Genomic DNA, 20190 nt, shown 5'->3' with positions numbered 1-20190 from the left:
ATACTTGCGCAGGACGTTTGGTCATGAAATGGCTAAAACAGCCTAAGAGATGGGGTGCTGCCCCTGTTATTGTTTTTGGTGGCTCAAAAAAATGGAGGACTTTGGACGATTGTGAACCTTCACCTTCTGAACACCTTCCTGTGGAAGTACTGGTTCAAGATGTAGAGTTTGGTCCAATAACTTTCCAACCTGGATCCAGGGAACTGAATCCTTGGACCAGCAGGATACATACTTTCATGTACCAGACCGGCATTCCAAAGACACTTCCTTTGGTCTCACCTCTGCCACTTGGGTGCTTACCAAGGTGATGGTGGTAGTGACAGCGTATCTTCAGAAGTTGAGGATACATGTATTCCTGTAACTCAATTACTAGTGGTTGAAGGCAGCCTACCCACGCTCATTTGTAGATCACCTATCAACAATAGTTACCAGGGCCGGACTAGGAACCCAAAGCAGCCCAGGCAATTTTCTAAGATCAGCCCCTGGGGAAGCACTGCCTGGCCCCTGGAGGCTGGAAACGCTTGCTTTATACCTTTGTAACTGGGGGCTGATATTGCAGCACTGCTGCAAAACTGGCCCCCAATAACAAAACCGGCCTCCAACCTTCCAGCCTTCCGGGCAAACGCTTGATGCCTGGTAGGGCCAGCCTGGCCCTGATAGTTACCCATCTGTCATCTCTGGAGTTTTCCAACAACAAGTCGAAATCTGGCCTGCAGCCTATGCAAAGGTTTCCCTTTATAGTGTGGAGATTGTCTGGTTAACTCTTTGCAGGACAAACTGTAGAACGTTTTGTTATTTGTTCAATCGCTAGCAAGGCAACTGTGGAGGGCACTATTGAGGTTATTTGTTGGCCCTTTCGGCTTCTCTACTTTTGTCTGATCAATGTTAGTTATTCAAATCACCAGGTGATGCGCTTTTGAAGAGTCTCACATACAAGTCCTCCCAGCACCCTTCATTATACCTTAATTTGGTTCTTACATTCTTAATGTACATAACCTCGAAGGCCTATGCACATTTACTATCAGAGTAATGACCATCAAGATGGTATTTCTCATTGCAGTTACTTCTACGCGTTATGTCAGGGAGCTGCAGGCACTGTCATTGCAACTTGCGTAACCACCTTTTACCCCAGATAAACTGGTGCTGCAAACTCACACTTCCTTTTTCCAGAAAGTGTTATTGCCCTTTCATGTGTGAAATTCTATCAGTCTCTCTGCTCTTTTCGCTCTCCTTCACTCCTCTAAGGCGAGGACGCTTCACTGACTGAGCCCAAAAGCAGCTCTTAGCTTTTACATCAAGCACACAATAAAACTGTGAGGATGACCAGCTTTTTATTGGCTTTGCCGTTATACTGAGGGAAAGATAGCATCGAAGTGAGCCTTGTCTAGGTGGCTCATCTGTGCATAAAGACATGCCATGCCCTTGCGAAAAAGGAGTCTCCTGAGGGTATTCAGACCCATTCCACCAGGGCCAATGTCACAATGACTGCATTGGTAAAAGGTGCTCAGGTGTTGGACACTTGCCAGGTTGCTAATATGGGCCTCCATGCACACCCTCAACAGGCATTACTGACTTGACAAGGCAGGCCATTTCACCCGCTTGGTCCTACAGGATTTCCTAATGTCAATCCAGCCCTCAGACGCTCCACCTTTTTGGGAGGGACTGTTTTAATATCCACTCAAGAGGTGAGAAATCTGCAGTAAGAAATATCTATCAGAAGAACAAGTTACTTACTACTGATAACATTCTTTCTGCTAGATACTCTAACTGCAGTTTTTCTGACTGCCCTCCCTCCTCCCTATTCTGTGAAGAAAACTCAGTGTTCTAAAGAGGTCACAAGGTAGATTTTGCACATTGTCATTCTTCCAATTTGTCATAAGCAATCTGCACCCTCTGAGTTCAAGGGTACAAAAAAGTATGTTATTGAACAGGGGTGGTACCCCGATACAGGTTAAAGCTGTCAGATCAGGAGGCAGCGCGAGGTTACTGCTGAATCTAATGGTACCACCTGCCAGCGCATGGTAGCAGTTACTATGTAAAAGTTCCAGATTCAGTCTGGTGCTCAGCAAAATTGATAAGCTGAGGAGAATCCACCAGAAAAAGCATTACAGAAGGTAAGTAAGTAGTTCTTTTTGGCCATTTCCTCACGTAGAAATGTGAGCGTTAGTAGTAATTCCCGATTGTAGAACCTTTTCAGGCTGCTCACTGGCACTTGGTGGGAATCATCATATGAGCTATCCCTGGGGAGCTCGTGTGATAAAGTAAACCCTTCTGGTCGAAGAGTAATTTTTTTTCAACCCCCCCAAAAATAGGATCCTTCTTTCCTCCTTTGCGGTCACAAACTCACAGTACTTCTCTGTCCTTTGTTCATGCAGGCCAGCAAGATTGTTGTTGATTGGAAATCTCACTACTCCAGATGGTGTGTGTCTTGCAATGCTTACTGAGCATGATGTGCTTGCTTCTTCACCCTGGTATAGAAGACGTTGATTGCCCTTTGTGGTGGATGCTCAGGCCTACACTCGGTCAAGGGAGCCCAGGCAGCGCCAATACAGGCAGTAGAGCGGCTGTGCTGGTGTTGCGTTTCTTGAAGTAGGACGAGTCCTGCTCCTTGGGTTCTTCTTCAACGTCAGCCAACCCCTTCCAACCCAATCAAATCTAGGAGCCAGCCTGGTTGCGATGGTGAGGCAGGTGATATCTTATGTGCTTTTCTGAAAACTAGCTGTATTTTTCTAGGCATAGCTCAGTCAGGTGCAACAGCCACCTATGCCTTTCGTTTCTAGGCACTAGCTTCTAGTAGTGGGATTGCCCTCTAGCACTTTTGGGGTCTCCACGAAGTCCCTTTGATGTCAAGCACTTCCAAGAGACTCTGATAGCTACAGCAGCCATCAAAGTTTGCCCAGTTTTCTGTCCTCCTTGTCTAGGCAGCACATTCTTCTTGTAATGACACCTTCAATGCTTTTCCTGAGCAGACAGTCAGTGCCTTCATTCAAGGCATTCTCTAAGGCAGCTTATCCTGGCAGGCTTTCAGACTTTTAGAGGTTCTGATCCAGAGCTGGGCAAAGGGACTTGGCGGTTAATACCCCTACCCCAGCGCATTAAAGAGTTGCCACTGGTGTGGGCCCCGGATTCCAAATGAGAAGTCTTGGCACATTTTCTAGAAAGGTATACTCCATCTTTATACTAAAGTTACAGACAGTAGTTGTGTAGTCCAACAGTCAGCTCCGAGACTCAGTACTTGACAGGTCTGCCCATTTTGCATATTATGCTCAGACTGGTTGAGGCAAGGTCTAGGGTGCAGCTGCAAGTCTCTTGTCAGGAGCTACACAAAACAAATGTATAAAAGAGAGTGAAGATGTCCCACATAGCTACCTGTTAACCTGTGGGAGGTAGTCCTACAGTGAATAATGGGCTAGAAAATGGCAAGGAGGAAAACAAACCTAAGCAAGCTTCAAGGGGTCCCTCTGTCGCCTCTCCTCCACACCCAAAAGTCTGACCCACTATAAAGGATCTCCGGAATGTCCTTAATTTACATTACTTACTTACATAATTACTATTCTAAGCCTGTAGATCCATTCCAAGAAGGTGGCTACATTCCTAGAGACCATGAGACCATTTTGAATTAACTGTGTCCTCAGAAGTAGAAGGTGATGGATCAAGGATGGTTACCAAAAAGTGTGTTTAACAGCATCAAAAATAGAAACAGAGAGGTGCTTCAGGAACTAAAGCATAAAAATGAGTTTGAACTTTGAGAGTCCACTCAGACTAGCTAGAGATCTGCAAACCTTGCAGTGGGTACCACAGTGTGAGAAATGTGGATTATTATATGGTGTGGATTTGGGACCTCACTGTGAAATAATGACAAATCCTTATCAGGTCCAGTCAGGTTTGTTTGTAAAACCTTAGCTCAGTCCTGGGTAGCCGTGGCACAGAGCAATCAGGCTTTTACAAAGGAACAAGTGTAAATCATTAAGAAATATTAAAACAGTAAAATAGAAGAAAACGTTAAAAAAGAAAAATCCAACCCCAATCTATAAAAATAAGTTGTATTTTTATCTTTAAATAGAGACTTGAAAGACCAAAATTCATGGGAGGGTTCCAAAGATATTAATTTGCAAAGAAATAATAAATCACTGCTTTTCACTCGATGCAATAAATATTTCCAATCTACAGAAATAGCGGTTTCGGGTTAACCACGACAAGCAACTTGACATCAACAATATTGCCACTCCTGGATGTGCCAGCTCCTATAGGGAGCCAGTCACAGGGCTCAGTCAGGTCCAGGGGACTGTTACCCGTCGGTCTTAGCAATCTCCAGTCCAGCTCTGAATCCTTAGGTCAAACTGCCATTAAGGTCAATGGAATGGTCCTGGTTGCTGATCCTTTTGCAAGGGATACTGAATGTTGAAGATGCTGATGATGCTAACTCGTGCACGGGGTCTTCCTGTGGCCACCCTTTAGTTCTCAAACTTGGGGAGAGGGGGTGACTTTGGCCTCAGGGGTTGATCTCCTATAGCGGTCTCCCGTTACAGCAATCCTAGCGGTTTCCTTTGGTTGGCAATAACAAGGCAGTGCTTCTTTGGTCTTCTCTTCAGAACAGGCGTGATCTGTGCTCTGGGGGCCAGGGATGCCACTTTTATGCTCGCTACAAGCCAAAGGGATGGTTGCGACTAACTAGCCAATGGGTTACCAGGTCCCCTCCAGCCTGATGACTTCCTGCAAAGTGTGACACCTAGCTGTCCCAGGTGCACTATACTGCCCACTCCCAACATAGAAGAACCTTCTCTGAGGATGGGGTGCTTCCTAGACCTATCCAGAGATGTGGCTACCTATGGGCTATACTGTCCTTGAAACGGTTTGACAACTGCTTTTCCCTCTCTGCCTGAGATGCCAGCCTGTCTAAATGAAAGAGTAGACCCTTCTTAGGGGCCGATTCCGATGTCGGATGGACATCGGTCAGGAACTGGAACCGAACGACCTCTTGTCATCGGTTCCAGACCTGCAGGTAGGATGCGACTGAGCTCTGTTCGGTCGCAATCCTATACTTAACAATGGGAGCTTGCATTCCGTGCTCGCATCGTTAATTGCAGAGGTGCAGCTCATCCCTGCACCTCGTGGCAGGCACCCCAAGACAGGAATCTCCTGGCCAGCGATCGGCGGCCTCGCACCCATGGGGGCCCTGCTGGGGCCCCCCCAAAGATAGTTTCCCACTGCCTTTCTGTGTCAGAAAGAACAGCACAGAAAGGCAGTGGGAAACTCGGAAACAGCAGGCCGAGGGAGTACTGAAGGGTTTCCGGATGGCGGACGGGCTCTCTGAGCCTGTCGGAAGCCATCTGGAAAGCCATCGGAATGGCTCGGTCAGAAAGGAATCCGAATGGGCAAGTCTGATGCGGTTAGGATGGCTCCGACCGAGGGTTGAAGCCATTCCTAACCGCATCGGAATCTGGCTCTTAGTATGATTACCCTTTACCCTTCAAAAGTAGCTTCCCGTTAAATACTCACCTTTTGGGCTTATACACACTGTAGCCATCCTGGCAGGAGGAGGTCACTCCTGAGTGTCATTTTTGCGTCTCCCCAGGAGGGCAGCAGGCTGTCTCGAGGTCAGCAGCAGTTTGCAACAGAAACAGCTAATGGAAAACTTGGGAGACAAAGTGGCAACTTTCAAACGTTGCAATTTATAAATTAGTTACATTAAATTCAACTTGTGCAACAAGTTGGGTTAAATGCAACAACTCTTTAGATACCTTGAAGTACCAGATAGTCCCATTGGGAAGTTAACACTGCTGAGTTGTCAGCGTGTAACTCCATAGTCACCAATGAGGCTACTAGCTTTACTGCAGTAAAGAGGACAATGCATAGTTTTTACTCTCCGGACACACATCAAAACACACATCCATTTTAATGTAATGCACCCTGCCTTTAGGGCTTGTTAGGTCTACCTTAGGGGTGACCTATAAATATTAAAAAGGACGGTTTGGGCTTTGCCAAGGGTTGAAATGGCAACACTCTACCAGTGTGCAGATGCAGAGTGGGTGTAATTCTTTGCTTTGTTACACTTATGGTAGCACAACCAGTGCTTCAGTCCATGAGGGACACTTAACTTACTAGCCCTGGGAACACCTGGTACAATATACTAGGGACTTGTAAGTAAGTTAACTTATGCCAAGGGGGTGTCAACCTGTTAAACATACACCTTTTAAGGGTCTCCTAAAGGGCCATTGGCACTGGGGCCTAGTTGGTAAAGCCCAGTGCACTTTCAGAGTCGCAAAACCAGCAGCATGAGTCTAAAGGTTTGAGGGGTGATCATGCAAAAAGAGGCTTTTCCTTACACACAGAATCAGGCCAACATGATAAACCTATACAATTTGTTTTAGTAAAACTTTACACAACAATGTCATTACAGTAATATCTCATCTTCCCAGTCCTGAACTGTGCCCACTGCTTATTCCTTGTGGCTGTATGGAAAAGTGAATAATATGTGAAGAACTCTATGGGTACTTGGCGTTTCCACACAGGCTTAAGAAACCATTTGAAAAATTCTCGTTACTTCACAGGTAGTTCGGTGTGGGTAAGGTGAATAGACTTTAATACACCAACAAAGAACTACAAAATGGCCACTCATCCAAAAACAACAAACCTGCCTGAAACATATTTTCAGCTTCCAAATCAAACATAAAGAATCCAGCATTAAGAAAGAGTGATGGGAATTTCTCCCCAGCACAATGGCACATTCAGTGGGTTGGAGGAGGAGGAGGACAACAGGTTTGCAGGCCCAAAATAAGAGGATAGCAAACATGCAATCTAGGCAATGCCTGACACAAAGACACTGACAAAGGCTGCCCTGGGGACATAGACAGTTAAGGGCAAACAAGATAGATAAACCCATTTGCCATCTCAAGCCCCTTTTACTTATTTGCACACATACATACACACACACACACATTCACCTTTTGAGTGGATGAACACAGATTTCCAGATTTTTTTTTCAAATTAAGGAAATAATCTGAAACACTGGCCGCCGTAAAAGAACCAAGAAATGCAAGCGTTGAAGGGAGTTAAAAGAACAAAACAAATAGCACATTGTAATCACTTGCAGGGGAACAGTCGTACAAAAGAGGAAGAGGAAAACACACTTTGAAACATAATCAAGACTAGCACAAAAGACTACTGTGGGGGAAGTAAATAGTCCATGAAATTGACACCAAACATTACAAAAAAGAAGAATATGTGGCTAAGGAATGAGTTGTTGGCACCTGTGGCATGCAGCAGGTACATTAAGTTCAGTTCCCAGGTAACAAATAAGAAGGTAGGGAATACAGAGTAAAGCAATGTACTGTAAAACCCAGGGAGGGCTTCTGAAACCCTTCAAAGGGCGTACAATTACATGTTAACAAATAACAGTCCAAGAAAGAAAGACTGTCAATAAAAGCCCATCCTCAGTATTTACGTGTGAATTGTTCCAAAAAGGAGTCTTTATTTTCCGCCTTTTCTTTTCAACTCAGCTGAAATTGTAAATGAGCACTGCCTTCTATAAATAAGCATTATTTAACTTGCATGGTCTAAATACACCCAACACATAATTACACATACTGTCATGTAGTAACAGTTATCATTTGTTTAACGCACACCACAAACTAGACTTCAGATGCTGAAAACTGGTGTTACTTTTACATAATGGTCATGTACTCATTTTAAAGACCTTAGACCTTGGAAGGATGAACAACCAAACAATAATATGAAGCTTCAAGCTTACATACAGGAGACTGGCTGTAACTGAACTTACACAGTGAACTCTCTAAACGGCTAAATAGCCCCTGCAATAAAATGCCCATATGCCCTCTATTTTACCCAACTGACCAGCAGCTGGTTAGGATGATAATGGTACTTTTTATCCAATTAAACAAGGTGTGTCAAGAGTCAATTTTATTTCAGTTTTAAAAGATATACGAGGAATTTACCAACTGAGGAAAATACAAATAAAACTATCATTAAACGCGTCACATAAACAATAATTCATACCAGGCCTTTGCATGAGTATTAGCAAGAAGAGCTTTCAACATACATGCTCTGACAAGCACAATAATACTGGCTTTACCTGCTAGATATTTTATAGTATCGAGTTTATGGGATTCCTGCATGGTTTTCATCCCAGCTACTTCTGTGTCGATCTTCCGATTGATTTGAGTCAATGCTCGATCTTGCTGAGCGTGCTTAAGGAGGCAAAAGCATTCAATTAGTGCAAGATGTTATAGGTCTATTCAAGTAAATTAGCATCCGAACCCAAATACACAATGACCCCTGTAAGACGATGAGCATCAAACAACCGGCCACATCCGCTTCTGCATCAGACGCAAGATCACTGGCACTGCTAGCATTCATTCAATTATTTGCTGTTCCAGCAAAAGGCTTGACCATCAACCCCCTCAAGGAACTGACAACAAGGCTCCTCTATCACCCCATCCTCCACGAAGGACCCCCATATCCACTACTGATTCTCATTCAAGGGATGTGATTCATCGTAAGATGACACACCCACACTGAGACTACTGTGTTGGACTACTAAGCACCCGGAGCCTCATTCACACACTGCACTTTGTACTATGTTTTGTAGCCCTACAAGATGTACGTTTTCCCTATAATTATGTGTGTGGCGTTCTCCGCCCTGACTGCGGGGTCACCGCACCCACAAGTATAGGTTTTAGTAGTAAATGTGGGAGGGACACACAGGAGTAGGCGGGAAAAGGGGCAGGTGTAGGGAGGGTCAGGGATGTGTTTAGGGAGGGCTGTCAACCATCCACACAAGAGTAGGCCCATTGCTTTACTCTGGGGGTGGGGACATGTAACTTTTACTTTTGTAGCAAGTTTAAGTTTACACTTTGAATTTGTGGAAACTGAAAGTAGTAAACTTACTCCAAAGTGTAAACTTAGTCAAACATTTAAGTTACCTCAGTGAATCAGGCCCCCTCCCACTTAATTCAATTTTCTCAAATTCTCACCCTACCAGTGGTTTTTGCTTGATAGTTCCGATCCATTATGTACCACTTATCTCACTGTATTTACTGTCTAACTGAGAACAATACAATTAGCAAGAAATCATGAACATTCTAATCAGATTTTTAATGGTTGGATTCAAATAGTCAACAAAATGTTAAAAAATAAAATGTGCGTACTCTTTCTCTTACTACACAACTGAAGGTTTGCCTGTCAACAATGTTTTGCTAAAACGTAGGATGCCAATTGTGCCATCTAGTACAGCATCTTATACATGCTTAACACAACGTTTACCCCAAAGCAAAGTGATTTACGCAAACACATTTGCCAAAATAAACGTGAATTCTTACCAATGCTATAATTTCTGTTCTTGCTTCCAACAACTTCTTTTCGCTATCAGCATACTAGAAGCAGAAAGGATATTTTAGGGCAAATTCCAATAGGAGGAAAATACAATTGTAGTGCAATTTCAAGTAAACAAACGTCATTTATGGGTTAGCATGTTAATACATTCATGTCTGTGTAATGTGTAACACACGGATTCTCAGTATCAAACTTCTTTTTCTTTTAATGTACCCTGCCTCCTAGCATTTGTATTTTCGTCATTGGGTGTCCCTCATTGACGTTTTACAGTGAGGAGTGACCCTCCCTTGCCGTCACTCTTACAGTCCCATACTGTAGCAGCATGTACTCCCTTCCCTTTCCTCACATTGTCTGCATTCTTATTTTCCCCTCTATTCTTTTATATGCACTTGCTCTTCTCTGCTACAATTGTATCAGCCGCATTTCTCCTTGGTGAAATAAATTGTGATTTCTGGAAATGTATCTAGAAGATGCGAGCAAGGGCAATTTTCCTTAAAAATAGATTTCTTCCACACACTGTTCAGGAGCTGGATCACAGCTTGTACTTATTTCTCCGACAAAGGTATTGTGCATGTCCAGTTAAGACTACGTGAGTTAATAATACGATGAGTGCAGTACACTTGTACAGGTATTAGCTTGGTTAGCCAGAAACGAGTGAATTAAACAGCTGCTAGGCCTCAGAGCCTCACACTCACTCATTCAGACATTGTTGCTTAAAAGCAAAAGGGTCCTCAAACAACTTGACACCGGCTGATGATGTAATAGATGACCCACAGCACGAAGAAATCAAAGAATATAGCGCTGTCTAGACCCAAGGGTACCAGAGCGCTTTACGTATTTTGAGAGGAAGTTTACAAGAAATACATGATGAAGTCAATTTGAGTTTAAATAAGTCATATAGATAAACACAAAAAGTAAATGAAGTTCACAGTATGGATACAGAAATATCATTTTGGTGGAAGTAAAGGGGTAAAAGGTGACAGGGTTCGAGTCTGCATAGTCAGTAGGATTAGGAGGTCTTTCAGACCAATTTTTTTTCAAAGGAGGGTTTGGTCTTAGGGAGACGTATATCAACTAGTGATTATTGACAAAGTAGGTGTTGAGTAGTAGACATTTAAGGCCCCGTTTGAAGCACGAAAAGGAGAGGGTGCAGCGTAGGTCCTTTGGGAGTGAGTTCCAAATCTTCACGGCTTTTCCAGAGAAGGAGCGTGCCTGGGTTGATTTCATTTTAATGAGAATGAGAAGAAGAGAGTTGGAGCTTCTCAGAGCCCCGTCTTCTTCTGCTCTAGATAGTTTAGTTTCTAGATATTTGTTTTCTTTAGTATGTACGGCCTTGTGAGTGATACAGGCTGTCTTGTATACACATCTTCCTTCAATGGGAAGCCAGGCGAGACTTTGTAAGGCGGGTGTGATGTGATCAAACCGTTTGATTCCTATGAGCCTGGAAGCCGCATTGAGTATTGTTCTCAGGGGCGCAAGGTGGTTTTTAGGTGATCCTGTCAGGATGACATTGGGGTAGTAAAGTTTCGGGAATACAAGGGATTGTACTATCATCTTAAGATCGTCAGGGGGAAGAAATGGTTTGAATTTCTTGAGATGTTTTAATGTGACGGGTGCTCCTTTAGCTATGTTTTGATGTGTTCCTTAATTGATACGTTGATGTCTAGTGTGATACCCAAGGACTTAAACGGAGTTGGACAGTGTGGTAGGGCAGTTTAGTGCGTCCAATTTTATTTATAGCTATTCTGGATGGGTAGATGATTGTTTTAGGTGAGAGGAGTTAAGTCTTACTGGGAATCAGCTTAAGTGGTTGGTGTATAACCAATTTTGTATATTAATTAGTGTTGTATTAAGGTGTCGAATGTCGCTGGGTAATTTTATTCCGTAATAGAGTTGCATGTCAACCGCATAAAAGTGATACTTGATCCCAGCTTGGTTCAGAATAATTGTGAGGGGTTCCGTGAAAAGGTTGAATAGGGTTAAAGAGAGAATGGATCCTTGGGCACACCTTGCGGTACTGGTTTGGGCTTCGAGAGACAGCTGTTGATTTTTATCTGTTAAGAGCGATGTTGAAGATAGAACGTGAACCATCTCAAGACTGTACCATTGATACCAATGCAGTTCTGAGTGCCTCTAGTAGTGCTGGTGAACTGTATCAAATGGCGCCAACAGGATGAGTAGGATTAGTAGGCAGGAGTCACCTTCATCCAGGGAACGGTGAATGTCATTGTATATTGGGCCTAGTAGTTTCCGTGCTACAACCTTCCTGAATCTTGATTAAAATGTACAGTGAAGGTTGCATTTTTCTATGTGTTGGGTTGAGTTGAGTTGTAGTAGGACACACTTTTCTATCTTTTTAGTGAGAAAAGGAAGATTGGGGATGGGTCTGAAGTTATTCAGGTCGTTGGGGACTGCCTTATTTAGGAAAGGGTGACGTGGCCGAGTTGGAGGGAGTCTGGTATGTGGCCTGAAGAAAGAGAGGCGTTGATGATTTTGGTCCAGAACGACGAGGTGATTTGGTTGAGGTTTTCTACTAGGGTGAAGGACAAGGGATCAGTGATGTGGGATGTGAGTTTCAAGTTAGCAATTATTTTGAAAATATCTCCTTATGTTACAGGTTTGAATTGTATCCAATTAGCATCGTTTTTCAGTTGAAGGGGTTTGTTGCTTGCTATTGATTGCTTTTTTTTGTCCTTTTGGTCTTTAGTTAAGCATTGGGATGGAACATATTGACTTGTGGATCACAGGAGTAGGCGGATTGGGACGTTAGACTATTGTCAAGGGTCAGTGATCGTTTGATTTTCATAACTTTGTCAACAAGGAAGTTAGCTATATCTTCGCAGTGTTCATTTGTGATTTTTGTTTCCTGTTGGGAGCTCCCTTTGTCAGTTCTTCGCATAGTCAAGTTGATTACGGAAGAAAGCAGCTTTTCCCCTGAAAATATGTTTTTTTGTAGGAGCTGCTCAGATCTTAGGAGTGAGCGGTGCGCCAGTGAAGGGTTCTGTCTCCATAACCTTTCGGTTGTCTTCTTTCGTTGTTAAAGTCTGAGCTGACCCAGGATCTAGATTTGATTTGTCTTCAATCTTTTTAGTTTGAGTGGTGCAATCTGGTCAAAAACATCTTTCACTGATGTTTTTGACCAGTCATGTCATTGGAGCCAGTAAGTGTGAGCGGAGTTACTAGGTGAGTTAGTTCCTTGGCGAAGAGTGTGCGATCACCAGGCAGGTGATAAAGGGTGTGAAGTTTGGTGGGGGTGGCGCCTTCAGTTTTGATTTCTAGTCCGAGATATTCAAAGGTCGAGTACTTTGTGGTTTCTATGGGATTAAGTTGGGTTTCCTCTTTGTGGATGATCGCAATCCCAACCCCTTTTCACCTAGGTCTATCCCTTCTGATGATGGAGTAGCCAGGAGGAGTAAGCAAGTCTAAAGTCAGGGTTGGGTGCATGTAAAGCCAGGTTTCTGTAAGGAATGTAATGTCGATTTCTTCTGCAAGTATGGTTTCAGCAATTTCGGTGGCATGTTTCACTGCAGATCTGTAGTTTAGTAGCATGCAGGTTAGGGGGCTAGGGTTGCTATTGGTAGAGAGTAGTGTTTTGATGGTGGTGTATTGAGCGGTTGGTCTAGGCATTATGATAGGTCGGGGTATTCCATTTGTGCCAATTATTACTGGGACTGTGGAAGTAGGCTTGGTTTCTGCTTCAGGGGGTTTAGAATTGTATGATTCACTGAGTAGTGCCACCTCTATTGAGGAAAGGGGATTGAGTGCTCAGTAGGGTCTATAGGACAGGCGGCTCAAGGGTATGGAGGTCTGGCCAGTAAGATCGCTGACTTTTGAGCTCTTTTTTGGTTGGGAGTCGAATTTTCAATTCTCAGGGTGTTAAATTGGTTTGGATCACAAGATCATTTTTTACAATGGAGAGGTCTTTAAGCTAGAGAATCAAGTTTTACATTTTACAGTGGAACTGTGTGTCTTCCATGGGCCAACAAACAAATCCTCATGCTACTGCATGATTATGTGTTTATGATGTGCTCTTGTTTAGAATAGTCGCCAGAGCCCAGAATGCACAATTTCTGAAACTGTCTGAAAGAGCACTACGAAGGAAACTACAAAATGCAGAATATAGCTTTATCAAATCCATCTTGTAATATCAACTATAACCTCTCAACAACTCTACTACCTGTTCACAGCAAGTACGCAAAACAAATATTTATAACTGAAAGATATAGGACATTTCACCAACTTTACATTGTTGTAGAAGACCTCTTGCAAGGATTTCCACACACATTGCTGCTACATTTGTCTCACCTAAGTATTTCAGTGCCACTTAAGAAAAGACAGATGAGTCAGGTTTGAGATGGATTCGGAGCATTAGTGACCCTTTTGCATTCTTTTTACTGCAATGGGTCCAGCCAAGGTCATTGTTGCAAGGTGCTCTTTGGAAGATGTGGAAGAGATAGGAGTTGTCTGCCTAGACAAACTAAATGCAAGAATACAGAAGATAGGAGGCTGTTCCACTTAACCATGTTATACCTGTGTGGTGTATCACTTCAAGTCAATATTAAGCTAGGAATGGGTAGGGAAAACTCTCTAAACACAAAAAAGGGTCAAAGTCTGACCCACTAAAAAGAATCCCTTAAATGTCTAGAAGGAGCCGTACAATTCATGTCTGCTGTTTTGGACTCTCTCCAACCCTCCATTTTAGTTACCACTTGCATGTAGAAACCACAAAATGGATTCTGATTTGGTTGTGCGCACATCTGCTCCACACAAACATCCTTTAACATTCAGGTCTTCAAAAGACACAGGGGCACCCATTAGATGCTCACAGAAAACACCACCTGCTTTGAATCCTAAACTAGATGCAGCCCTTGAGCACCAATGGACAAGTACATCACAATGTGTATGATTAACCCCTTCAGCGCTGCGCGGATTCCCCCGCGGTGCTGAAGGGTTCGAGCGCGGGCGGGGCCATGACGGAACGGTTCCGTCATGAGCACAGCTCAACCGATGCTCATGACGGAACCGTTCCGTCATGAGCATGGAAGGGGTTAATGCTTCTGAGACATGAGAGGGATAGCTTCAGCACTAGCTTCCCTTGCTCGCAGAACAGGCACAGCACACCACTGCAGTGCAAGTTTCCCTCCCTCACAAACAAGATAAACCATATGCACTAGTTGCATCCCACCTTTACAAAAACAAGTGCACCACAGCAGCTGGATGCTGCACTCTAACATATTAGGAATAGGACACCACCAGAAGTGCAAGCATCCATCACCGACTAGATATAGCACCCAGTCAGCAGTGGAATCATCTCATACCCACAAATCAGCTGTAGTGCAAGCCTATTTGTCTCACAGAGCACGTACAACACACCAACAGCAGTGCAAGCAATGCTCACAGAAGATGGCCGGCCATCACTAGTGCAGACTTCCATTACCCATGTGACAGATATAACCTGTCCAGTAGCAGACGTACAAGCCTCTGTCTCTCACAGAACAGGTAGAGCTGGGCATCTGCAGGTCAGGCTTCCATTCTTCACATGACAGGTACAAGATTGGCAGCAACTGTGCAAGCTTCCCTTCCTCATGAAATAGGGACTGCATGGTAACAGCAGTAAACATCTTGCCTGACCGAAATGCTATAGCACTTCAGTAGCAAGACAAGCTTCCTGTCATAAGCAAAGCTCAGAAAAAATCAATTGAAGCTTCCTCCCTCACATAACAGGTGAAGAGCAGTTTGCAGTAGCAGTGCAAACTCCCTTACTTAATTGATGCACAGGTTTCTGTAAGGTTTTTGGGATTTTGAAGTGCATGAATAGTTGAGCAGGTAAATATGGATGGATGAGTGGAGGGATGAAAGACTGTATAGGTATGTGAGTGAGCGGACGGAGGATTTGATTTGAATAAGATTTATAGAGCGCCCCAAATGTCTGTGGGCGTCAAGGCTCTATAGTCGCAATAGTCCGATTTAGCCAAGCTGCAGAATAAAAGAGTTGCAAAAGTGCTGAGAGATCTCCCTATAAGGTGACCAGCCAAGTCTTTAAGGCTTTTCTAAAGGGAGAATGCAGTGTGATACAAGTCATATTGTTAGGAAGCGAGTTCCATAGTCTTGCAGTCGCGACAGAGAAAGCTCTGCCTCCCCTTCTCTTCTTCCAGACTCTGGGCACTGTAACCAGGTTAAGGTGGGGTGAGCGAAGATTTCTTCCTGGGATGTAACAGTAAAACATCACCTGGATTCCATCTGACCTGGCCTGATAAAGAGCCTTGTGTACTATGCAGAGGACCTTGAACATAATGCGCTTTTTTATAGGGAGCCAATGTAGATCAAAAAATCCCTTGGACACCGGCTGCCATTTACGGATGTCTAAGGTAAGCCTTCATAACGCGTTCTGCACTAATTGCAGATTGGCTTGGATACTGTTATTAGTATCCGAATAAAGTGCATTGCAATAATCAATTCTTGACATAATCAATGCCAGGGCAACTTGTTTTTGTGACGAGAGGGGGATAAAAGGAAAGATTTTCTACAGCGTTTTGATCAGCCTAAAACAAGTCGAGGTGGTACGGTTGGCCTGTTAGTCCAGTGAGAAGTCCCTGTCAAGGATCACCCTATGATTCTTGGCTTTCTCTGCAGGAGCTGGTAAGGTGCCTAGTTTGTACAGCCACCTGTTGTTCTAAATGGAGGCTTGAGTTCCAAAGAACAAGACCTCAGGCTTCTCCCCATTGAGCTTCAGGTAGTTTCTTTCCATCCACCCTGCTACTGCTGTCATACAATGGTTGAAGTTAGCTGCGATTTCTGCTGTGTCCTTACGAACCGACAAAATGATCTGATAATCTTCAGTATACAAGACCGCTTGTAGCCCGCAGGAGCCGATGATCCTTGCAAGTGGGGAGACTTTGAGGTGAAAAAGTGTAGGGTTAAAAAAATTAGGCCTGCGGCACCCCACATGGCAGGGAGAACACATCCGACTGGAACTGGTTCACCATCATCCTTTGGGATCCATCCTTGGAGAAGGAGGACAGTAGTTTCAGAGCCCTGACTATAATACCCATTTCCTGTAGGCGTTCAATCAGCAGGGACAGGCGGATGGTGCCAAAGGTAGTGGATACATCTACCAGGATCGAAGCTGCGCCCTGTCCTTCATCCAGTAGCCATCCAATACAGTCCGTGGCCGACACCAGAGTGTTTTCCGTTTCGTCCACGCCAGGCCAACTCTATTCTTCCACAAACAACATCAGATGGCTGTAAAGGTGTACTTCAAGATCTTAGCTGGGACTGGAAGAAAAGAGATAGGACGGTAGGTTTAAAGGTTCTTAGGATCAAGGTTGGGTTTTTTGAGGAGGGGCTTCACTACTGACTCTTTCCATAACCGCGGGTAACACCCAGAAGGGATGGCTTTATTCATCATAGCTGAAAGTGGGTGTACTACCTCTCCGGCCACCATGTGGTGAATAATAGATGCACAAGGTTCAAGTGGAGACCCCGCCTTGGTACTAAGAAGGTGCCGCTTGACCAGTTCTGGGGTAAGGAGAGAAAAGACCGTGAACGAATTTGCAGTGTTGGGGGATTCTAACTAACACTCAGTACTTGAAGACAGCATGTTTTTGTCTTTAGATTTCGATGCTTCAAGCTCTTTATAAATGATATCAATTTTAAGTTGAAAGAGGAGTGGGTTATATGTCTATAGCCCTCTTTTTGTTAGTGGCAGAACTTCTTATGGAGTTATAACTCCAGATTGAAATCGCCATCTGCAAATACAAGTTTCAGGAAAACTCTAGACCTGCTAATTCCGGGCCAGGAGATACCAGACATGTCTTCACTACAGAGAACGAGCTGTGGGCAGCAGCACACCCTGGCCCCTAGCCAATCATGTAGCAGCATTGGTCGGCGGGAAATCAGACAATGCTCCCCCCCCCCCCCAGGTTGAAACTTGCCCCAACCAATCCCTACCCCCATGTTTACTCCTCCAACTGACCGTCCTGATAGCACTCTCTGCCTGCTTTGACCAAGTGGAAAATAGAGAAAATTCATGTCAATGGACCCAGTATTTCTGAGTCTGTTCATTTATTCCCCTTTCAAGTGAGAAACCTTGCGATTGTTGGAATTTGGTCTGGCTAAACCAGTGGTAATCTGAGATTCCAGCCTTCCGGTGTACCTGTACTAAATTCTGGCAATCTTTCAATAGGAGTCTAAGGATAACGTGTGTGAGTGTGTGCAGATGAATACTATGTGTATGGATGTGTGCAAAAAACATGCTGAGCTAGGAACAGGGGCCACTGACCTTCCAGGTCACGTACACGAAGCACTAGAAATTACTGTAATGGGGCAGCACTGTCACCAAAAACAATGAATAATCGTGATACTGCACCATGACTGTGGATTAGCTCATGTGCACCTAGGTGTCATACGCAGGGCCACTGGAATAATACAACGTGGAAGAACCAAATTATGCAGCAGAGTTGACTTAATTATGCGACAAGAAAAGGCAAATTATATGTGGCATAATGCAGCACATTTTGAAGCAAGTTTACTTCACTATTAGGTCACTTTTACAAAAGTTAACACTATAAGAGCAAAGGTTTCACCTTATTAATATCATTGATAACTTTATTTCGGTCGGAGACCTTAAAAGCACAGAATAAATTACAAGAAAAGTTGCACATTTCATTAAAACAATAAATAGAGTCAAGTTAATACAATGATTAAAAGTGAATTAAACTGGTGTTATCAAAAAGGCTAATTTGATAAAAGGACAAAACATTTTAAAGAAAGCTTTTCCTTCTACGCCAAAAACCATGTAAAAAGCGGGACATAGCAAAGACAATTGGGGGGTGAGTATCATATATTAAGACCCTGCATGCATGCATGCAGTGTCTAAACCCTAGGTTCTTGCATAAGGGAATGAGACACTTTTTCCTTATTGAGTGGTATGCGGGGCAGAAAAACAGAACATGGCATATATCTTCAAGGTTATAATTGCAAGCCGGACAGGCTGCATTTTCTGATCTTGCCCATTTGTGAGGGAATGCTCTGAGCGGTAGAGTACCATGCCTTAACTGCAGATAAAGCTTCCTAGCAAGAGATGGATAAATTACATCGAGGAAAACCTCTGCTCTTGTTTCTGATTTTATTAGGAGAAACTCTTTAGTGAGTTTCCCCAAGGAGCTTGAACCATGTAGAGTAACTAATCTCAGCTGCCTTATATGGCCTCTTAAATCAGATTTGGAAGTCCTTTTACAGGCTACCTCCGGAAATTCCCAGAGATCGGTCCTACCGATCTTTGTGCTAAGATCCTTAACAGCCTCAGCCATGATTTTGCGATTTGTGATCCCCAGTCAAAGTTCTCGGTCAATGTGATTCCAAGATAAACAAAAGTCCTGACTCTCTCAAGGGGGGAGCCATTTAGGGTAGGATTTGGGCGGGTCTGTTTGGGAGGATTGAAGATCATAAACTTAGTCTTCTCTAAATTAATCTCCAAGCCTCTGGCAATACAGAATGCCAGGAAACCATCCAAAATGCGCTGGATGCCCGATGATGTTTTAGATATCAGCAGAGTGTCGTCAGCAAACATCAGAGCGGGCACTCTACCAGTAGCCAACCTAGGGGCATCATTGTTAGCTACGTCAGCCAAATGGGTGACAAGGCCATTGATGTAGAGACTGAACAACGTTGGAGCCAAGACACACCCTTGGCGCACGCCCTTCCTAACGGGAGAGCGTGAAGAGAGGTCGCCATGTCTCCCACACCTAACCTGGGCGTAATTGCCGTTATGAAATCTGATTAGAATATTCAGCAGGTAGGGGGGGAGGCCCATATCTGCCAGAACTTTCCATAATTTTCCTCTTGGGACGAGATCGAAGGCAGCGCGCAGGTCAACGAAGATGAGGTAGAGGCTGCCACCCTCTACTCTCACCGTTTTCCAGTATAGGACCTGTAACCGGAAGATCTGGTCTATGGTTGAGATCCCAGATCTAAACCCTGCCTGTAATGTAGTCAGAATTTTGTTTTCATCCATCCATCCCTGGATTCTGTCTAAGATAATTCTGCCCATTAATTTCTGGGTGGTGTCAATAAGGCTGATTGGTCTGTAATTAGCCGGCTTTAACGGACAGCCTTTCTTAAATATGGGGACTATCTCCGCGCCCAACCAAGTGTCTGGCAAGACAGCCCCCTTGAGAATAGAGTTGAATAATACCACCAAGTACGGGGCCCAAATTTTTGGTTGGGAGCGGAATAAGTCCGGTGGCATTTTATCTAGACCAGGGGCTTTGTTAGACAGGAGCCTTAATATTGCGGTCTCTACTTCTTTGAGAGTGATAGCCACAGGGAGTTCTGGCATAGGAGTGGCCGCACCCACCAAAGAAGGACACAACTGGCGCACATGTAGGGGCGCTGGAATAGGGAGGGGGGGACGAGTCTCAATATCACGTGTAGTAGGGTCACTTCCTCTCATCGGGCTGCACTCGAGAGGTGTGTCAGTAGGAAGGAGGTCGTCCGAGTCCCCGTACAGTCCCCCAAAATGGGTTTCCCACACTTGTGGAGCTATGTTTGCAGTGGGGGGCAAAGCTACCCTACTCTCGTCCGAGTTCACAATGGCCCAGAACGCCTTAGGGTCTCTACATGAGAGGGTTAGTCTTAGCTCCTCCCATCTTTGCTCCTCCCAATCCCTCTTCCCCCTGGTAATAGCCTTCTTATAATCTAGGCGAAGTTTCTTTATGTTAGCCCTGTCGTTGCCTTTTATTGCCAAAAGCAAATCCTTTTTTGCTTTTCTGCAGGGTTCCTTATACCAGGGGTGAGTCCTGGGCTGTTGTTGTTTGTTTCCCACAGGATTGAATAGGC

General features: G+C 44.2%; 1 protein-coding gene across 1 annotated transcript in view; it reads right to left on the bottom strand.

Moving 5' to 3' along the window:
* MCUR1 (mitochondrial calcium uniporter regulator 1) overlaps window positions 1–20190 on the bottom strand; it is a 271092-nt gene that overhangs the window by 83138 nt on the left and 167764 nt on the right. Inside the window, exons 7-8 of the mRNA XM_085607101.1 lie at window positions 9339–9392; window positions 8093–8207 (exon numbers count right to left, since the gene is read on the bottom strand). Of these exons, the coding sequence (XP_085463227.1) occupies window positions 8093–8207; window positions 9339–9392 (169 nt within the window). The remainder of the gene's footprint in view (window positions 1–8092; window positions 8208–9338; window positions 9393–20190) is intronic.

The sequence above is a fragment of the Triturus cristatus genome, chromosome 5_2 (genome assembly GCF_964204655.1).
Source record: "Triturus cristatus chromosome 5_2, aTriCri1.1, whole genome shotgun sequence".
Classification (NCBI taxonomy): domain Eukaryota; kingdom Metazoa; phylum Chordata; class Amphibia; order Caudata; family Salamandridae; genus Triturus; species Triturus cristatus.
Note: the sequence above shows the minus strand (reverse complement) of the source record. Positions and strands in the feature narration are given on the sequence as shown.